At 38.7% G+C, this 22,680-nt stretch overlaps 1 protein-coding gene across 13 annotated transcripts in view; it reads left to right on the top strand.

Annotated features, from left to right (window-relative positions):
- The window catches only part of PARD3 (par-3 family cell polarity regulator), a 447,662-nt gene that overhangs the window by 315,423 nt on the left and 109,559 nt on the right, over positions 1–22,680 (top strand). For 12 of the 13 annotated variants that reach the window (XM_032683091.1, XM_032683072.1, XM_032683083.1 and 9 more), the window contains one exon: positions 16,176–16,286. The exons of the other annotated variant lie outside the window; for it this stretch is intronic. In XM_032683091.1, coding sequence (XP_032538982.1) covers positions 16,176–16,286 — 111 coding nt within the window. The remainder of the gene's footprint in view (positions 1–16,175; positions 16,287–22,680) is intronic. 13 annotated transcript variants of the gene reach the window in all.

Below are 22,680 nucleotides of genomic sequence, written 5' to 3'. Positions count from 1 at the left end.
GCAAGCCATGCTCCATCCTTCCTCTCTGCACTTTTTCACCTTCCTGTTTCCTGCTGCTTGATGGAATCTGTTCCTTTGAGGAAACGTGTTTCATTGCCTGCAGCCCTAAGAACACCGGCTTTTGACTAAGTTGTCACTGGGGCAGGGGGCAGTGGAATGGCAAATTTATGTTTCTAAACCAAACAAGGTTCACATAATCTGTGAGGGATTTAAGGAATGCAGCTTCATTAAGTGGTTAGTAAACTCTATGACTTTTAAATGAAACACAGAAAGCAGTGGTATGCAATTGTGCGAGGGAGATTTGAAGTGGGAGATTAACATAATCGTATGTGGCTTTCTAGTTTGTCACTCTGACAGAAAGCAGGGCTTTGCTCTGTGTATTCGTAACACTGGATTTTCCCAGAGTAAATCTTGAACTTGTAAATCTGATGGGGGTATAGTGTCTGAGAGTTTGCTGGTTTTTTTTTAATTTCAATCGGATCAGGGCTCTTGCTTCCAACATCCAGAAGTAAGCGTCAGGATGACTTGTTACTAGAGACGAGTTCATAGTGGCTGCTAACATATTCTCCCAGTGTTCTTCCTTTGCTTGTCAGCGACTTTAAATAGAGAACCTTTGACACCTCCAGCACCATCTTTGCCTGCAAAGCAAGTGCAGGAGGGAGGCAGGGTGACAGCTGAGCCCTCTGCCATCCTGCCCGGCGTTCTGCACACTTCTCTTCCAGGATGGCTGGATGAATATAGAACGCAAGTGTCAAGGATGACACCTACTTTATAATCTCTGCAAAGCCAGCCTTTTCAGGGAAGAATTTGTTGACAGTTCAGAGACTTAAAGTCAATTTCAGTTTAAGCTCATATAGAAAAAGGATTTTTTCCTCCACCTGATGTGATAATTGAAGACTAACTAGGCAGTGCACTAGTCCATAACAAAGTATTGTAAATATATACTGTCTTGAGACATGAAGTATTTGTTAGGTGGAAAGCTCAATTAATGACATTTGTTTCATTATCTGTTGGAAAGATTCTTTGGAGGAGGTTTAATTCACTACTGATAGCACCTGTATATTGGTATACATCATGGATGCTGTAGATTATGTTTTTAAAGCAGAGTCATCTTTGAAAATCATGTTTAAAAACAGGAATAGGAATGTTGTCTTAGAGGCAAATGAATGCAACTTAATATATTTTATAGCTGAGATGACATAGGCTGTTAAGTCATAGTTTCTTGAGGTACTTAAGCTGGCAGCTGCAGGATAGCTGATCCTTTTCTAAAAGGCAAAGCTCCAACTTACTACTGTGTTTCACTTCCCGGGAGCAATGATCTCTATTTGCAGTGTGTTGGCAGGCTGATGCTTCCTGTTAAGATGTCCATATGCCCTACTATTGTGCAGAGAAATAGTCCTTAAAGACAGAATTATACAAGACTTCGGTGAAAATGGCAAAGTGGGGATAAAACAGTGTGTGATTGCTGGAATAGAATATACCAGCATAGAAATAGGCAGTCAATTCCCATATTTCCCTAAATGTAGTATGATAGTAGTGGGTATAAGGCATGCCCTCATGTTTCCCTGAATGCATAATGTAGGTATAAGGCATTCAGAGGGCTTATTTAGGCTTTTAAGTTGTTATTTCAGGGAAAAATAAGAGGGATAAGAGTTTTGTAGAAACAATAAGAGAGAAGGAAATATTAGGAACACAGTGCCCGTGAGGTATGCAAGTAGTATTTCCCCCACTTTGAATCTGTTGATGACTTCTTATGGAGGGAAAAAAGAGATAGAACTAGGAGGAACTGAAGAGATACTGAAAATACTGCACTCTTACAGTGATTTGGGCAGGAAGGGTTCCCTGCTTGGTTCAACTCCTGCTCACAGCAGTCCAGCTTCAACATTTCATCAGCTGAGTGTCATACCCAGTTGAGTTTCAAATATCTCCAAGGATGGAGGGTCGGCAGCCTCTCTCAGCAGCCTGTTCCAGTGCTTAGCCACTCTCCTGGTGAAAAATATTTGTCCCTGGTAAGAGAAGATAGGAATAAGATATACTGAATAATTGCTGGTACAAAAAATATAAATCAATCCACTTGTACTTATCCTTCTCATAAAGCAAGAGCATGTGTATGTACAATAAGGTTGTAATCCAAAAAGTTTGAATTTTAAAGGACTTTTGTGATAGGTGATTACTCACAGGGACTTGCTGCCCTCACAGGACCCTAAGGGTATGGGAAGCAATGCAGCTATGCATGTGTTTGTGACTGTGAGCGGGTCATGGCATGCTTAGTGTTAAGGAAGAAGTTATCTATGAAGAGGTTATTTTTATTGTGCTTCCAAGCATCTCACTCCAAGTTGTCTTGGACTCGCAACTATTAGGATACTAAGCTTGATTGGCTGATATGGTACTAATAGTGTCTGATATGATCCACTGAGCTAGAAAAGGTAATTATCTTCTGTGGAACTGAGAAACAGTTGACAGAAATCTTCCTTTCCACTCTTTAATGCTACGCCAGAAAATGTCACCTGTTTTTTAATTAGATACGTACATAAAATTTGTGTTCTATTAATGCTGATACTTTTCATTTTCATCCCAAAGTATAGATATGTAGTAAAACCTCAGGCATTTGTGGTTCAGCCAATCATAAATGAAGGAAGTTAATCTTACTTTTGGAAGGGGAGAAAGGGTTAATTTTAATTCCTTTCATGTTTGGTAGATTCCTTAGAGTTTAATGGAAGAGCATAAGAATTTGGGTGCACAGAGTTGAATGATACCTGGGAAGTCCCTGTAGCCCAATACTTCACCTCTGACATGATCAGTAGTTGCTCCCAAAGATGAGATACAAGAACTAGGTGACCATAAGGCAGTTCTTCCCAGGTCTGTCTTCCAGGCTTTCAGTGATCTGCAGCTCAGGGATTTCTTGAGACAGTGCCTTTGTGCTTGATGTATGTATATTCTGTTCTGGGCAATTTGTCTTGTTAGTGATGATTTGGGATATATTTACCTAATTCCAAAATACTAACAAAATCTGTACTATGTCATATACAAAGATGTCTTTTAGAGATTGTGTAGAATGACTTTTTTGTCAAGGAGCTGCTTTTACATTTCAAGTGCACAGGCCTGATTGCAGAGCACCACGGTAGATCTGACTCATTTTGTCAGTATTTTGTGGCACTCAAGTAAGCATGTTTGCAAAGTAGCAGTAGACCTTTTTGACGTGCTATAACATTTCAGTAGTTAATATAGCGTTCCACAGCATATTAAATTTTACTGCTTCTGTGCAAACTTACAATAAGCAAAAGTGCAAGAAAACGCTGTAGATGTTTGTGAAATAGACCCTGCTGGAATGAATTCACTTCAAGAGCTAGTTTTACAGTGTATGTTTGGTCTAGCTGATGATGTAATTAACAGTAAATTTTGAAATGTTTCCTTCTGCAGAAGATAAATTCATAGTTTCTACACACGTTAACACTTTTTTCAGGACTTTTTTGTTGTCAGTCTCGTAGTTCCTGGTCCGAAAAGGAAAAATACCATAGTATGGTTTCATGAAACTACTTGGTGAACTTGATTAATTTTGAGAAATATGGTAACATACTACTGTTTTAAAGGATTTGTATTATATGTTGAAAGCATCTTGATATTGTTAGAGAAATTCTCTGTTATAAATAGCTAGTTCAGTCAATATATTAATTTCATAGACCTAACTTTGTCAATGGAATCAGCATAGTTAGTCCTTATGTTTTTTGTACTTGCAATACAAAAAACTTGTGGAGTTTGGCAAGCTGCTTAAACTTTGAAGAAAAACTATTTTCTCATTTTAAAAATAAGATAATGCCTGGTCCATGCTAGTGTCTCCAGGGGTTCTGATGTCCTGTGGTGTTTCCTGTATTGTAGAAATACAAAATATTTGTATACTAAAAATGTATGCTACAGCTTCTAGATACTGGTGTTTAGTTTGAAGGTGGGTGGATGGTGGATGGATGGCTGAAAATGTATGTAATTTTCTTTGTTATGATAAGCTGTCATAAGTAGTACTTGCTAAGAAAGTGTCTAATCAGTAACAAAGTTTATGGGTTAGCTCTACAAGATCTGAAAAAAGACAATTTAATAACAAAAAATGCGTCTAGAATCTTATCTTTATCACCAATTTTGAGTACCACAATAATGAAAGTATATTTTTATAACGATTGCAAGTGCCTCTAGCGTATTCAACACCAGGTGTGCCAGCAGTGTTTAAAATGCAAGCTGAACTCGTATCACACATTTCAACAGCAACATACCACAAATAAATCTCAAATATTTCTCAATGTTGTTATAGATGCTATCTTTGTCTTTAACCCATAGTGCAACATGCTGGCACAAGCAGGAGTTTCAGCTGTAGTTTTAAAATTAAAGTATTTCTTTTCTCTGATGTTGCTGAGCAGGTAGGGGTACCAACAATATTATAATCTGTAACTGTTAGGAGTCCTGATATTATCTGTGGAGCTCCAAATACTTTGCTGATTCTGTTTGCCTTTTATAACCCCAAAGGAAGTATTTATTTAAGGTAAATGAAATGTGAAGACTCAGTGCCATTTTCATTGATATGTTTCTTTAAGATTTATTTTGGGCTATATATTCAGAATAAATAGTGAGATGGCAGTGATAATTGCTGTATACTGTGTGCAGCACTGGGCATGAGCAGAGGTGATCTCATTTGGAGAAGAGCATCTCAGGAATCAGATATCTTTGATATCAAGATTAGGTTTATTTTAAACATCATCTGCTTGAGTTTCTAAATAAATATAGGCCTAGTCACTTGTTTGTTATAGTGCCTGAGCAGGTACAAATCAGAAAAAAATGTCGGTGTGTATGGGGCTGGTCCAGGTCTGAGATGTTCTCTGCTAGGTGACTGGAACAAAAAAAACCAAAAAACCAACTCACCACCCCACATCTCTTGCTTATAGTCAGTCCCAAGCAAGTCCTGCTTTGTGCATCTTTGCAATCTGAAAAAAATCTCTGCTCTCAGCTTCACCCTAAAATAATCACTGGTGTATAAATCACAATTGATATAGTTATTTCAACTGCAGTTACCATGAAGACAGCTCAGGCTCTGAGTACTGGCAGCTACAGGATGCCAGGCATCTCCAGGGCTCCAGGTAGCTCTGGGCAAGCCCTGACACCAGCTGCTGCAGGGACTTGCTGCCAGACTGCCTTCCCAGCAATGATCCACCTGAGTCTTACTGCACCTACTCCAGAGATGGTTTGTTCCAGTGGTGATGCTGCAGTGCAAAGTCTTGCTCTTCATTTTCCGCCCAGAAGATGCTGCATGTGTAAACTAAATTTTCATGCCGCAGGGCAAAATATCAGCTGATAGAACAGGCAGAGTTATGTGAAACCAGCAGCGGCATGTTAACACTTACTAGCCAGAGCCTTGGTTCAGGCTAAGTCCTGTGCCTTAGCCCTATCTTTGTAGCAAACTTTCAAATTAATGTACTTGTTATTTTTTCTCTCTGTTTTTTATTATAATGTAGATTCACAGTGTCAGAGAATGGTTTGAGTTGGAACTTAAAGATCATCTAGTTACAACCCCCATGTCATGGGCAGAGACACCTTCCACTAGACTAGGTTGCTCAAAGCCCCATCCAACCTGGCCTTGAACACTTCAAGGGCATTAAATTAATTGTACTCTAAAGGACCTTGTAAAAGTGTCCTATTAGTATTATTTATTTGGGTTTAGAATTAAACTTTATTTTTTAATCCATAAGGAGACTTGGGTGGCACTGTGGAACCCAGAACAAAATAGGAGACCCTAAGCTGTAGCCTGCAACCATGAGCACTGAGGTTCTGTGGCTCAGCGAGGGGACTTGTTTTTTGGCATTGTAGGCATCCTCTGAGAAGAGAATGACAGGTGCACACTTGTCTGGCTCTAGGGATATTTTGGTTAGACTTGTCCTACAGATCTTACACTCTTGACTGTTGTCTCCTGCTGAATATTGTCTGGAGCTTTCCTACCTCCTATAATTGTAAATATGTGAATGAGGCTAAAAATATAGATACACCACCTACTGTTTAATTTACCCTACAGAGGTTATTTTCTAGGAGATGTGTATCAACAAAGATTTTTAGTAATTGACAGAAAAAGTGCTGACTGACTTACTAACATTTCTATGTAATGAGACCTGTAGGGAAATTTTAATCTATGGAAGCTTCTGGATAAACTACAACTAGTTTGATTAGTGTTTTACATGTCTATGTTAACTTTTGCTGATTTTATACAGAATATCTGCTAGACTGCAAGACTTCAGTTGTTGGAATAATGTTACTGCAATTTCCTGGTCTAACTAGCTTGTGTGTTACATTTCTGTCCTCGTTTCTCTGCTGTTGCATGTGCTTAGCAAGCATTTTTAGTGACTTTTATGTTGTAGCTCATGTTTACATGAGGCAGGCCATACCTTATACGTATCAAGTGAACATTTTGGTTGTAAAATGGAGTTATGATGACTCTTCATATTAGAGGGATTTTTTTTTTTTCCTTTTCTGTCAGGAAAATATTGTAGCAAATTTTCCTTGTAACTTTTTCTTTTTATTTTCTTTTGCTTTGGCCATCTCTTGATGGCCAGTAAAATGGGCGGATTTTTATGTTTCATTAACATTTCTTATAAGGTCTGCCTTTAGAACAGTACCCATTTTCTAAATTATACTTCTGTAGGGCTGGAAAAAATCATGGTAACCAGATGCAGTATTTGTCTCTGGCCTGGCAAAGTGTTAGATTTAACAAAAGAAGCTAATAAAAATGTTCAAATTGACCCTTCTCATAATTTGGACTTCTTGGAGCTCAATCAATCACTCATTATTATCAGAGTTATTCACGCAGAGGCAGAAGTGATAGGATTTCTCATAATCAGCCCTTCAGCCAGACATAATTTGCAATTTTGAAGCATTGTATTTGGAAACAATAATGCATTAAAATGAACAGAGCAGGAATTAGAAGTACAGTTGAGAAGAGAATGTGTTGAAGAGTAGCCATGGTTAAACGCTCTCTCTAAGCATTCTTAGTGGACATTGGTAATTAGTGGCAGACGATGTAATATTGTTAGCACCTAAATTGGTCCACAATTTTTAAAGTCCTCTGTGGAGTGTGACAAATGCAACAACAGAAAGTGTGCTCACCTTGCTGCATAGTTACAGGGCAGCAGTTGTCGGGGGGGAGTGCTGGGGTGTAAGGTGGTGTCACCTGTTTGGCACAGTGTGAGTGAGAGGCGGTGGGCTGGACATGGCACCCAGTGCACTGGGATGTAGCATTTTACTTTGACTCAGAGAAATTGCTTATCTTATAGAAGAAGGACTGCATTGTACTTTAGATAGTCAGGCACCTGTTAATAGTGGCTGCTGCTGCTGCTGCTGCTTAGAATTTGGGAATTTTTTGTTATCCCTATTTATGGTATTATGTATTGCGAAGTAGAGGATTGTACATCGGCTTTTGTGGGTGCAGTCTGTGAAAGACAAGTTAACTTACTGCAGGCCTTCACTCAAACTTTTTCAGGAGCTTGCTCTTTACTTTGCAAGTGAGGCTTTATTTTTTTTTCCCAGTTTGTATTTACAGTTTTTCAATTACAGTTTAACATCTTACTGTACAATACTGCATTTTAGAACAGTGCACTGCAGTAATGATGGGCACATTCTGTCAGAGAGGTGGGAAAGGAGCATTTGAATCACAGCAATGTAAGGATATGTTGCCCATTAGGATAGATAGATAGATAGATAGATAGATAGATAGATAGATTGATTGATTGATTGATATAAAGAGTGGATTAGCTTGGCTGTATCACAGGTATGAGCTACTTTCTTCATTGACAAGTAGCACATGCTTAGTGTACCAAATTTAAGCTTTGGGCAAGTCAATAACTACTCTCTTTTTTGAATACATACACAGCATTAAAGAGTTTTGGTCACAAACTTAGAATATTATGAATTGTCCATTAAAATGTTGTGTACTGCTTCTGTGGTTGCTCCCATCATTGCTGATTGTTAACAAAGTTGTGCCTAAGCAGAAGCTTTCTTTTTTTATTACTGATTCCTTCAGGGATACCACAATCCACAGTTTAACAGGTTTTGGCTGACCACCATGAAAATGAGTTATTTATGGTGACTTATAATGTGTTGTGGTATTGCTTATTGAGTAGATTTGGACATACAACAGAAGACTCTCCTGTCTGTTTGCTGTCTTGCTGCTGTTTTTCCAGTATTATCATTGTAAAATTATCCATAGTTCTTTTGACCTTCTCAGCCTGCTTTTAAACCACAGTAGTTTGAATTAGTTGTTAGGGTTTTTTTAAAAATTTTTTTTTTTTTGTGATTTATTTATCTATTTATTAGAACTGTTCATGGCTCCAACTAGCTTTAGGCAATCATGAGTAGCAATGCAAGAAGATTATCTTTGGTTTAGAAATTTGCAAACAGATGGTCTTTCGGTAAAAGAAATCTGTTTTTAAAAGTTCCACCATTTTATGCTGGAAGTAAATATTACAAATGCTTAAGTTGTGAAAAGAGAGCGACTTGGTGTGAATAATATTCTGCCTGTTGTGTCATGCCTTTCAGGAAATGTTATCAAAACTGTTTATGAAAATAATTGAATGAAACCTCCTGACATGTCTCTTGGTTTGGCATCATACCCATTTTCTATGAAGTTGGGATACTGACTCATGAAGACAGGCAGATTAAGCTTCACTGACTGGAAACAGTTACCGATTGCATATGTTGTTTCCACTTCTTTCCAGGAAGTTGTGGGAATCACCGGTGATGTTGTACATGAAGTGTTGTGATGTATGTGCCATCCTGGCTGTTGTTTTTGATAGACTTATTTTGGTGAGATGAACTAGAATCCCCACTTGAATGATGCTGAAAAATGGTTTTTAATGTTTGGAAGGTGATGCAGAGGCTGTTGGGAGAAAATGTGTGAATATAACATAGACCATCACATGCTCTACAGTTCTCAGGCCCAAGGTGACCACTAAAGAGGGCTGCTAATTTGCAGTGATAGCCACTTCTGTTCTCATGGTTTGAATTTCTGTGTTTGTGGCTGAGCTTGAAGGCAATTTATTGCTCTGAAGAGGTACAAGTGTACCTTTTCAGGCTATTCTTTATTTTCATGAGTTGCATATGACCTTTTGTACTGCACTTTCTTGTTTTGTGACAGCAGAGTTCCCCAGCAACCCTCCTGGGCAGGGGTCTTCTGCTGAATGTTGCATGAGAAAGATTGCTGCTTTATCAGTTTTAGTATAGGCGAAGAAACCCATGGAAAATGAAGTTATAAATGTCTATTTTAATTATGCCCACAAGCTCCTACATCAAGGTGCCTCTACATCAGTGCTTCTGTGTCATCTCAGGACAGTGCTGCTGCTGAGTCACTCAGCAGTTTTTCCACTCCCTCCTAACAAGTAGAGTAGGATCTACTGATTTGATTACATGTGATAACTGGCTATTTCAAGAAATCCATTGCAAATATGTAAATATTTGCACTTACAAGCATATTTTTAAAAATAGCACTTGCACAATTTTGCTTGGAAAAGAAGGCTTGTAAACCCTCAAGTCATCACTATACGAGGTGATTTGTATTTGTGTGCTATGTTAAGTCCTTGTTTATGCTTGTTAAATTTTTTTTTAGCAACAGAATGGTTTTGTGTGTCACAATAATATTTTGCAATATGAATCTCATGATTTTGCTGATACAGCAGGGTGAAAGAGATTACAGAAATCATTGCAAAATCCTTTAAGTAGGGTTAGGTTATATGTGTCTGTGTGCGCCTGTGAATAGTTTGCTACTGTGGGGAAAAGAGCATGCCTTGAAGACAGAAAGCACTGACAGAATATCTCAAGACACTTACCATTTGTTAATTTTTAATGATGGTCTTTTTTGTACTAAGGAACATAATGCTACTGAACTTCTGTCTCAATCAATTTTTGTGTATTTTTTTTCATTAATCAACTAATGCATGTTTCTTCTATAGCTCTTTATTCTAATGAAATATGTGGATGATTTGGCAGATGACAATGATCTCATCAGTAACGCATCAGGGTACAATCCATTTAGCAGATTATGTGTATATTATTTCTGTTATATCAAGGATGCTGATGTATATTCCTTTAAAATGAATCTATTTTTGAGATACCTTGTAAATTGAAATTTCTCTTGCTACCACTCATACATCCTCCTTTCTTCACTTGTTCTGTCTGTATTTATGTCTATTTTTGCTAAATCATTTATGTGTTCTTTATGTCTACATGTGTATTTTATATACATTTCACATTTTTTATATATATGACATCATGTCGTAGCTTGAGCTTGTTCTTCAAATGTTCTGTCTTCTCTTTTTAGTTGCTCTAATGCATTGGCCCAAAGCCACTGAAGGCAATTCCTAGTCAGTGCCTCTCTGTTCTGTGTGATAGGCTTTGGATTAGGTCACCTCCTAGTTGGTGACAGTTATTCAAGTAAGTAAACCTGAAAGTGAGCCAGCTAGGGACTGACAGAGAGGTTTGGGTATTCATTTTAGTTTGATTAGATTATCCAGAGTTCATAGGATTTCCTCTTTGAGGGTCAAGCTTACGGCATATAGGTCTATGTTCTTGTCTTTTTATTAATAATAATGTGACAAACTAGTATCACAGGTCTGAGGATGGTCCTTTCCTCTGATGCGACTTGGCATCAGATATTCTGGAGATCATACTTTTAAAAAACAGTCCTCTTACAATTTTTAATTTCTTCACTTAATTGTGATTGCTATTGTTGGTTGAATTTAAGGATTAAGTCTGTGGATCTGTGAATATAACTTTGAGCATTTACACTTACCTGGAAACTTTCTCTAGCCCTTAATGTAAGAGGAGAATTAAGAAGCTATAAATTAAGTAGAACCCTGGAGTATCTTGGCAATTAGAGTGAACAAGATTTCAGCTGCTCTCTTTTATCAATTTCTCACAGTCTTGGACAGACAGGGTATTTTTAATTTACAACCTGTATTTCAATTAGTCATAGATGTTTTTTTCTTATAGCCTTTGCTTGTACAGTTACAAAATAAAATTAAACTACTTTTTAGCTATACTTTTAATAACAGGATTTAAATAAGAGAGCGGCTGAATAAACTAGCTGTTATGTGAGGTAAACATTGTTACTATTGTAAAGAGATTATTCTGTAACCATACAGTTTGAGTCCTCAAAGAAGTATTAAGCTATGTCAATGAGAGGATATGTTTATGAACAAAGTGGTAATTTTTTTATTACTTGGAGTTTGGAGGAAAATGTGCACTTTTTTTTTCCTTTATTTTCCACCCTCATTAATAATATTCTGTGCTCTGCTTCTCAGAATTGAGATTGAAGAAAGTGGTGGCCTCAGGTCAGTGTTGTGCTGCTGTGGCTGCAAGTGCTCCACAGTAGCTGGTGCAGCTCAAGCTTTAGCAACAGAATTGTTTTCATCATTTATATGACAACTTTGTGAGGCAGTAGTGTATGTAATTTGGTTGCACATCATGTAGTAACTTGTGTCTGTGCATTGGTATCTTGTGCACTGATTTAGGTAGGGCTTTTATAGCTCACAGTCAAATTGTTGGCACTGAACTTAGCAAGTGACAGGAGCTTAGAATTAGATTCTCAGGACTGTCAGAACATCAGTGCCGCAGATGCTCCTTTTCTGCATGGTTTTGGTTTTTAATTCCAACAGTAGTTTTTACCTTTGTTTTTAAGCACTGTCCTCCTTTTCACTAATGCAAGGAGCATTGCTGTGCACAGATGCTGAGTGGTGGAGTTTTCATGTCTGTATCAGAAGACAAGTTGTCATTTCATTTGCATTTGTAAGAATTGCAACAAGTATCCCAGCAGCCAGCCTCACAGCGATGAGAACGAGACCATCTCAGGTTCAGTCAAGTGCCTGACAATCACCAGGTGCTTCAGGCACTCGCTAACCAGCTGCACGCAGCAGAGAACAGCTCCTGCGTCTGGGGAGGGAGCAGCAAGGGCTGGGATCACAGCACTTGGCTGTATCCTCGAGGCCTTGCAAAAGTCTAGAATTTCTCTGGCATAGGACAAATGGATGGTGATTGCTGTTTTACAAGGGAGATATCGTTAACAATTGCACTTTGGGAGTAACAGCCTTAGGTTGTTATCAGTAAGTGAACAGTCGCTTCAGTGGGGGAACTTATTATGTGGGTGTGCCAGGCCATTCAATGTATGGATTAGGGAAGAAATAATACTGGAAGCAGTAAGGTTCCAAAATTGCCATGGGTCATGTATGGGACATACATCCTAGTTCCATCTTTCCTTCCTTTTGAGTACCTGAGCAGTTAAGAGGTAAGATTCAAAATGACGCAAAGCCTGGTGGACTGTGGAGAAGGTGTCACACACACTAATGTTCATGGGGCAAGTCAGGGGCTATGCCAGTTGCACTTGTAAGAAGGTGAAACTTTTTCATAGATAAGCCAGTTCTTTTTGTTGGGCTGGTGCATTCAGTTTGGGGTGTTTTAAATACTGGGAGTGATTCTGGGAACCTGACCCATACTTGGCTTCTTTTGACTCAAACAACTGAACAAGGGCCACCAGACAGCAGGAAAAAGGGCTTTACCACCGGCTGTGAAGACAGTACATAGTAGCTGTGGGATGTGCATTTGGTGTTTTGAAGGGCTATTGCATAGGCTTCTGGAATTTCAGTGGTCTGAATAGCCTCACTGCTAGGTGTCCTGTTTTGCTTAATATTCATGAATCAGTGCAGGAAACATCTACCTGAGGAAATTAGGACCGGTGATTTTGAATAGCTTGTCACCAGTGTAGTCACACCACAGAACAGTTGATGGAGTGTTAAGAGCTAGCTTTAATGGTTTGCCTTAGCATTGCTGGATGTTGCTTTTCTGTAGTTAAACTTAGCTTGAATATGACTGTTAAATAATTTATAAATGTCTGTTATAAATTTGGTGGAGAGGATGCTGATTTGGGCTGTGGGTTTCATTATGACTATAAATCACACTTCATGGAGCAAACACTTTTAATAGAAGTAAATAGCAAACACACTTAATTGCTAGCAAGAGTAATCTTGCCAAAGACTTTGAATGATGTTTGGAGTGGGCAGTGTTGACTGCTCCTACGGAAAAAAAGGAGGTGGGGAGTGCGTACAAATGTATCTCCATCACAGTTCTTTTCAACACCTTTCTCAAGTGCTTGGTGGCTCTCTCAGCATCTTCTTGAGATGCTTTCTCAGCATCTTAGTGATGCTTCGAGATTGTTAATCCACAATTAACAATTGTGCTAAAAACGCAAAGCCACAGTCAGGGAGGGGGGAGGATGGTATTTGTTATTCTGGGTTCTAGTGTAGGGACACTGCACTTAACGTTGCTGAACTTGTTACAGGCAGTGGTGATTATGGCAGATATATCACTTCTGCGGGTGACAAAATCCAGAGAAGGCAACTTTGCAAGACCAGCGTGGTTCATACTCTGCTAGGCTGGGATGACCACAGAGCTTGCCAGAGATGGGCACTGGAAAGTCTCCGGTCAGAGTGGGAACAATATGGCCACCCTTTGAAATGCCTGGGAAAGACCAGAGATGTCTTCCAGAGACTTTATCAGAACGGTCCCAGAGAGCAGAAGAAACATTCTTTCCCAGAAAGAAAACCCTGAAAGAGAAGAAGGGTTGTTGCCACACCTTGCTCATGAGTCAAAGCAAACTGAACCCTCTGAGTTCTGCTCTGAGTTGCTGCATGTGTGATACCTACCTCTGCCTCTGTGGGAACGCAGCATGAGTGCAGTGTGCTCTGGACTTGGGTGGTTGGATTTGGAAACTCAAACCATTGAATTTTGCTAGTTTTGGATTGCGTGTTAACATTAGAAATGCTGTTCCCACAGTCATGCATCCTGACCATACATTTATTAGATTGCTTACAAGGATTATTAGAAATTTCCTGTGTACTTTATTTTTCTAATAAGGTATTGATTTCAGTACATATCTGTTCATACTTGCAATGAATTGATTTATGGTGGCAGAAATTCTGTTTTGCTGCCAAAACCTAATGGCCACTAGCTAATACAATTTCCCCCCCTTTTTTTTTTGAAACCACTACTTCTTTTTCAAAAATAAACTGGGTAGTCCTGAATGTGATTCAATTGCTTTGCCTAACATTTTGAATGGGTTGAGGAAGGACAGGAGACAGAAGCCAATGTGGGCATCTCAGAGATGCTGTGCTACAGTCACACATATGTTGCTTGTCTCCTCACAATTCTGTGTGTTCTGTTAGTCAGACCTGTGCTGCCACCTCAGGCACTCTCTGTCTATCAGGGTGAAATGGCTCAGTTCCACTGTTTTTCTGCCAAAACTCCTCTCTTGGATAGAGGTTTTAGGGCTATTTTAAATTAACCATTCTCTTTTGTCTGGTGTACAACATCCAGAACTTGATTTAAATCTCTTGTGTCATATATGTAAATGTTTTGTATAATGGTTTTGACTACTCTCTAATAAACAAGTGGATGTTTTAAAAGATACATGTTGGTGTTTTGAATGACTGAATTTAAATATGTCAGTTTTACGTATAAGAGATCATAAAATCAGAGACTTTATCTCTATGTCCTATTTGTATTTCTTAACCATATCATGTCCTATGCCTATCCCTTTTCAGGTGGTTATTAATGAACAGTTTTAGTTTTCAGGTGCCTGAATTACTTTGGAAATGAGAAATCTGGGAACTGTGGAGAACAGGCGCACACTTTAAAGTTTGTGTACATACTCCTAGACTTTATTTTTGTGTTGTTGTGTTTTTAAAGAGCTGCCCTAAGAGCCATAAACATGATTACCCAGTATAAATATTATCTCTCAACTGAGTGGCCAGCAGTTAATCGTTCTGCAGGATTGCTGTGTGATGTGTCTTCAACCCACACAATGACTTTGTACTAGAATCAAAAGGAACAAATGGGAAAATATTATATTATAAATGCCTACTGAATTCTAAACATTTTAAAGAGGTTACATTAACAGGTCAGAAGAAAGTTTTAAGAACTCTGTGGTTTATTTCACTGTTTGTGAGCATTTGGGATGTCCTATCTGCACTATTGCTGGACATGTTTCATTGCATGTCTCAGTGCTTTTATTTCACTTTTGATGTGAACCTGAGTATGAAGTGCCACAGTGTCAGTCAGCTCTCAGATGAGCATTTGGTTTAAAAAAAGTAAAATTCTTCCTGCTTTTGCTGTGATAAATGATGCCACATTTAATTGGTATATATAATAAAATACTGTTTAATAGATACGTGTTAGCCCTTCTACCTTAAATAGAAATTTTTCATCTAAGATTTAGATCTATTAAAAGTTATATTTAAGTGTTTGGTTCCCTCTATACAAAAGTCATTTCTTTCAGAATAGGTCAGAAGTGTCTTAAGAAATATGCGTAATTTTGTCCTAATAATAACTGAGTATCTCAAATGCCAAATTCTTCTCTGTTGAAAGTTTAAAGAAAACAGTGGAATGTGCAAATATGGAAGAAATCTAAAATACTTGAAATGTAGCCGGTAGAGGGAAGAGGAGATGTGAAGAGTCAAACCCTGGGTTGGCAGCACCCCGAACTGTCTGGGACAGCCCAGCCAGCTCCATCCCTCCCCTCACCCTCCCGGCTCTGCAACACCCTTGGGGGAAAAGAGCAATAAAGTTTAAAAAAATCTTGGTGCTGAAAAAAATAAATTTACATTCTTGAATGGTGTCCACTGTGTGGTGAAACTGCCCTTGCCGGGCAGGTGCGGAGGGCAGGACTGAGCTCTGGGCAGTTGTCAGATGTACAGCTCCGTGTCTCTCAAGGTCCGTATGTGGAAGCCTTTGCTTAATGTGAACCTGAGTTGCATTCTTTGGCAGAGATAGTGTTCTAAAACATTGTTTGACTGTGTATTTAAGAATAGCAATACCAAAATCCTGGCATGAAAGAAGAATGTGGTCCAATTATTATTTTTCTGATTGTTCTGTTCTTTAATGAGGAATTACGTAAACTTTTAAGGGGAGTGAAATAAAATTAAAAAAACCTTAAAAAATGCAGAAGCAGTCTGAAAATATTAAAAATTGAGATTCTGAGGTCTTTGCACTTTCTTTTCCTGGTTTCCAAACAGTCCTTCTTGGAGTACTCTCTTTGTCATAGGAAAAGGAAAATACAGTTTTGTTCATTTCACAAGTTAGATTCTTTTTTTGTGTGTTATTAACAGGTTTGGCAAACATCGCAAAGATGACAAGAGTGAGAAAACTGGTAAAATAAAAGTGCAGGAAGCTCTTACTTCAGAAGAGGAGAGAATACGAATGAAGCAAGAACAGGAGAGGTAGACTTCAGTATTTGCTTAAACCTTGATAGAGAGAGTTTGTCTTTTAAATTAAATAACTGAAGTTCAATTTTCATTGATGAAATTTCCCACATGTTGATATGTTTACCTACTTTAAATAACGAGAGAAAGCTGGATTTATTTTGGACATTAGTATCAACAGCTCCTTTGGCTGCGTTAATCATCTTTTATAGACCCAGAGCTCCCTTCCTTACTGAGGAGACTGAAGTAATAAGATGAAATGTTGTCTCTATATATTCTATAACTGATTTTATTGACATTTTCAGAAAACAAATATTTATATAGAATGAAGTCTGTTTTGTATTTTTCTTGAAAGTCTTACATATCTAGTTTTTTTCATTGATAAATTTAGGAAAAAACTAAAAATTATATTTACCAGTATATTTGTCACTGGAGTTCAGTCTATTTATGTGCCATGCAGTCTGTTTATGGAATGATATGTATATTAAACTGCTAATGTTAAAAATGAGTGGTGAGTACCTCTATTTTTCCTTGTCAGCTTTCCTTAACATTAAAGACCTTAAATATTATAAATGTCATATGGTCTTCTCAGTATTTCCAGTCTACTTTTCATCCTGTCTCTTGTAATCCTAGATATTTGGGGCCCAGACTCTGGTGTCTCTTAGATGAATTTAGGCAAAATCTTGGAAAGCTTGGGTTATATATTAAGTAGTGTTTGGGGATGTGTGTGGAGAGACAACCTCTTTGAGTAGCATCACTTCAATAAGGAGACAAACTTTACAAAATTTGATTGCTAAATGATGAATAGATTCAGACACAGCAGTGAAAGTGAACTATGAATTAGAATTATTTATCTAAAAATCATGCTATAGCTCAACCATAAATTTAGAATCAATGCAGAAACTCTGAAGGGAAATTTTGTTGTCTTTGTACAGGAGGTATCACTAGTTAGTTGTCATGGTTCCTTTAACCATCATCTCTATGTACCTTGGTCTTCTGTGGGTAAGAGCAAAAGTTATAAATGATGGCTTCATCAGTAACAGCTCAGTGGAATAGCAGAGCCACAGTAACTCCTGTGTAGTCTCCTCAGTTATTCCTAAAATGGTTTGCTTTCAGTTCTTTTAAGGTTGAGTGATTTACATTACAGTTAAGGCAGGCTAGGAATATGCATTCATTAGTTTTACTTGTTAAACTCCAGAAACTTTATCATTTGTGACCATCCGTTTAGATTACATTATGGGAATTTTTTTACTCTTTAGCAAACATACTAGCATAAATTGATGTAAAAATTTATTCATGTCCTTCTCCATCCATTCTGACTGTAGAGGGTGGCTGGCTTACAGTGCCTAGATGTTTTTTACTTGTCTGATAGGTTTTTATTTTCTCTTTTTTAACAAAAGTGAGGCAGGGTCATTAAATTTATTCCTGTTTTCAAAACTAAAGTGCTTTCAGATTAAATGCTAAAGGGGAAGACTGGAATTGAAGGAAACAAGTGACTTTGGATATGAAGGTGATTGTGCAGCCCACTTCCCTTTATGCATGGGTAGAGCAGCCACTTGGTGGATAAATTCCTGCCAGAGGTGCAGAGCCATGAAAGCTGCCTCTATTGCTCCTGCCAGCTCAGGGCAGGAGGACAGCTGGCCACACACACGCTGCCCTGCTCCCTGGTTCATACACCCTGCTGAACCCCAGCTGGCCCTGCTTGGAGGGTTTCTTAGTAACATTAGGTCCCCAGAAAATTAGCCATGTACATTTAATCAAAGAAGAAAGACTTTACATGTGAGTTGGTAACGTTTTCTCTCTCTTCGTTCTCTTTGTCTCTCTGTGTCTCTCTGTCTCTCTCCGTAAGAATGGTGAGAGTATAGACTGTCCATGTGATGATATAAGAGAGGTTGCAATAGTCACGCTGGGTACCAAGGTAGAATTATGAAATTATTTGTATAGCCCTCAATGCATGGAGCAAATTCCTAATCCCTGTCCATCAAGTTATGCTAACCAATTTGAATCTTTCCTACAATCTCACTCCTCGTTTGTTATTAAAACAATTTTAAGTGTTCACTGAAACTGCAGAAAATGCATGTGCCAGAACTTCATAACAGCTTGATGTTACTGTAACATGGGTCCTCCTCCTCCCATTACTCTCTCTCCCTGTGTATTTGCTTTCCTTTGTGTTATAAGAGAATGCAACTTCTTTGGGGTAGTGGCATGTACAACTAATAAAAGATAATAAAATAGCAACCAAATGTGTGAGGTGCTTCCTTATGTTTCTGTAAAATTCGGATGTTGATTTGGTCCATAGAGACTAAATATTTTTGCAGTTAGATTGCCGAGAGTTTCCTTTTGATCCTGTAAAATTATGATGTTAGATACATGCTGTTAATGAAGAGTACTTTTGCAAATTAACTGAACAATCGCTCAAAATGCTTACTAGGAGACAGAGTAAAATATTACTGTCAGTGTTGGCTCATCATGGCTGCTATTTTAACTTTGTTTTCTGTGGTTTTTTTTCCCCTCAAATTTTTTAGCAGTACAATTCACTTGTTCTGTTTTGATACTATATACCTCTAAAATGATGCAATACTTTGGGGAAATAGGTTGGATTTAATGAATTTACTATGTATGAGAGGCTAGGAGCAAAAATCCTTAGGGGGGTCAGAGAACAAGTGAACAGCCCATTAAAAAAATCAATCATGCCCACAATTTTATGGAATTATTATGCCTTGACTTGATAATTTTAATAGTATTGTGCTTACAATAGTATTTTCTTTAAAACCTGAAAAGCAGTGTTCATGTGTATTATGAGACAAATAAGAAAACTAATGCTCTTCAATTTACCATGATTAAAATTAATAAAATGTCCTTCTATAAATATATTATTAATAATAATTTATTGATTCTCTGATTAAGGAGCATATCTCTTAAGCTATGTATCTCTTAAGCTGTATATGGTTCACTGACAATCTTGAAGTAATTTTGATCACAAAATGAAGTTATCTAGTTGAAAATACAGGCAGCTTTCAATGAAAAACAAATACTGGAACAGTTAGGGGTGTCATCTGAGGAGACCACCCACTAGTCTTACCAAAATGATGCAAAATGCTCCCTATTTTTAAATTCTCCAAATATTGGAATAGCAGTTCATCCAAGGCCATAGAACATTGCCCTGTGTCACTGTGCTTTAACGCTGGTTTACTCCGGAAAGACAAGTCTCCTTGCAACATCTTTAAGTGTCTGCCAAGCGCTGATCTGAAAATCCAGCTGGGCTCTGCTGTGCTCTTGGAAAGTGTGCTTCTCCCCAACAGTGGCACCAATCAAAACCTCAAGGCAAAAATAAGCAATAGGTTTTCTGAACTTGTCCTTGTGTTTCCTAAGAAGGAATCTATACTGCAGAGTCTTGGGACTTGACTTTAGTTAGCCCTGGGCTCTTCGTGTTTTGTTATAGAAGGTGTTCTATGAATTCCAGAGTCCCATGATGGACCTGTGGTTTGCACATCTTCCTAAAATCTCTTGGATTTTACAGATTGGAGATGAGTGGATTATCTTGAGCTTTCAGAGATGCTTCTAACTACTTATAGTTTTACACAGGCTTTGCTATGTAGGATAGACTTAAAACCAGATTTTGAAACTTTTATCAATGACCAAGAGGAATTAGTTCATATGAATGGTCACCCTCTGCTGTGCTTCTGGATCTAAACCTCTGGAAGCCCACAGACCTTTCCATTATAGAAACTCTCTACATCTGGTCTTTAAGGGTCTCCCAGGGTAGACTTTGCTCAATATGTAGCCAGAGTGTCCATTGATATCCTGCAACCTGATTGCCCTGAAACGTTTTCTGATTTCTTAAAAGCCCTTTAGTGTAGTCTCTTTCTTAGGAGATGGGAAGACAGAACTGTTCAGAAAACCTACTGCTTTTGTGTTCTGACCTTGCTGGAGAGAGACATCCCTCCAACAACAGGTTCTGATACCTTTGTTTCTCCCTCTTTCACCCTTGGATTTTTCCTTCAGTTTCATTTTTTGTTGGTAGTTGTTTCGTGCTTTTTTTTCCTTGCCTTTTTTTTTCTTTGCTTTTTTCTTTCTCCTGCAGTTCTGTGTTCATTACAAAATAAATCTTCAGCAAATCCAAAACCTTTGCCTGTAATCTGCGCTTCTTTAGCTCAGGCACGTGCAGTTCTTGACACACATGGCAAGGCTATATGTGCTGGCCGTCTTCAGCCTTGGACTGACTTCCTCTGGCAATGCAAGTGCTCTCCAACCCAAACAACTTTACTCTTTGTACCCAGGTAGTAGATAACAGAGGAATGAACTAAACATACTTCTTTGAGAAGTTTTCGAGAAATGCATCTGAATCCGGCGTGGTTCACTGCTGGATAATGCTTGAAAGATGAAAGTTGCAATTCATATGTAGTCTCATGATTAAAAGTTCGTGATCCCAGCTGTGGGTGAACAGTGCATATGCTGTAATCCAACTCTAGAGGCACTTCCTTCTCTTGGAAAGAAAGTCTACAGGATATTTTCTCTGGTTAATACACTGTTTTAAGAGCTTTGCCAATGTTCTATAAATCTCTGGGTTACCAGAGAAGTGTTTTAATCTTAGTGTTGTAACAAATGTGGATAAAGCCTTCCCAAATCTTCGTTCGCGAAGCCCAGCCATGAATGTATTATTCCTCAACTTCCACTGAAATGGATGCAAAATCAAGTGCTTAAACACTTAAACACCCATGTTGGGAGGATCAGTCTTGAGGCAATTAGGAGAAACCTTTCAGAAGAGAATGTACTGTACTGATGGAAGCGCTATGACGGAGGCTCCAGAGGTGCTGGGAGGATGATAGAGCGGTCAGAAGGTGGCTTGTGGAGCCGAGGGTTTCCTCTGCTCTGTAAAAGCAGCTGTACAATTACAGCTTCTGCTGTTCGTGCTGGAGGACAGTTAGCACGGCAGAGCAATGACGTGCTGGGAAGGTGCACGTGTAGTCACCGTCTGGAACAGAAACCTCCTGCTGTGCTGGTTTCCCCCCTTTCTATTTTGGAAAACATGACCTTCTGTTCCTTTGGGTTACAGAAGGAATTACATTTACATAGTTCCGCTGCTCAGCTCCCCAGTTCTCTGGCCCGGTTGGTGCCTCGGGAGCGGCGCGGGGCCGGGAGGGGGAGCTGCGGGCTCGGCGCTGCCGCCCGGCCCGGCCCGGCTGGGCTCGGCTTTGCTCGGCTCGGCTCGGCAGTGACCGGTGCCGGGCTATCAGCTGGGGACACCTCTCCAAGCGGGACGTGGGAGTTGCTTTTGGCGGCCGCGGGAGGAGGCGATGCTGCGGCGGCTGCCGGCGGGGACACCGCGCCCCTTGGTCCCGCAGAGGCGCTGCCCTGGGGGAGGCGGATCAGGTGGCTGTGTCTGTATTGTCAGATTTGCTGCTACTTTTGGAGATCAATCAATAGGCTGACAGCACTTTTTTGTGTGAATGTAAACAAGGCTGTGATTTCAGTGGGTGTCGTTCGCATATTATGTTTCCTAAATTTAGAGGGAAACATTCTGTCTGTTCATTAGTAACTAAAATAACACTGATTTCCCCCCTCCCCCCCCCCCCGAAGGATTAAGTTATTCCATAAAATGCTTCCTGTATTGTATTTTCCTAAGGGTATATGGGTCTTTATCTCCAGCATGTAATGAACTTCTCTTCATCCTTCTCTAGTACCATTAAAGCCACAAGCCCTTTGTTGTAAAAGTATACTAATGAATAGAAATGTTACAACAAGAACAGAAGTCTTGTGTTTTCCCTTCATCATGCATCATCCATTTTAATTAGACAAAAGGGTGGTGAGTACTGTGACAAGAGTCTGGAATTAAAATCATTAATTGATGTCAAGCTGACGAGAGACTGCTAACATGAATTTACTGACAGCAGGAAAGAAATTAACCTTATTACTTTATTTAGTACATTGGGACTATTTATTATATTTTCCTGTGTAAGTTCAGTGTGTTCTGTTAATGATGATAAAGACAAATAATTAATAAAACCTACATAAAGTTTTATTACCTCCTATCAATGAAGTTTGCATGAAAATCACATCAATAACTTACAAAAAACAAACCTACCACGTCCTTCTAATCAATGTAACTCATCAAAACCATTACAGCAATATTTTTGGTATTTTAAATGAGTATAACAGGCTCTCTCTAGCCAAGTAGAATTGCAAAAGTGATTTGATTTAAAAACCACGCCTTGGTTTCCTAATGTCAGTGTTGCAAAAAATGAAACATATTTTCTGCAGCAATGACATTGATTGGAATAACTGTCTGGTTTGATCATCATTGGAAGGTCACCCTAACAAAGATGAGTTTTAATGTTAAGCATCTTTATTCTTTAGATGAAAGAGTACTGCAGTGTCTTACAGAATGACAGCAGCATCCTATAGATAATTT

The sequence above is a fragment of the Chiroxiphia lanceolata genome, chromosome 1, assembly GCF_009829145.1.
Source record: "Chiroxiphia lanceolata isolate bChiLan1 chromosome 1, bChiLan1.pri, whole genome shotgun sequence".
In the NCBI taxonomy this organism is placed as follows: Eukaryota; Metazoa; Chordata; class Aves; order Passeriformes; family Pipridae; genus Chiroxiphia; species Chiroxiphia lanceolata.
The sequence above is the reverse complement of the archived record's forward strand: the minus strand, read 5'-3'. Positions and strand labels throughout refer to the sequence as shown.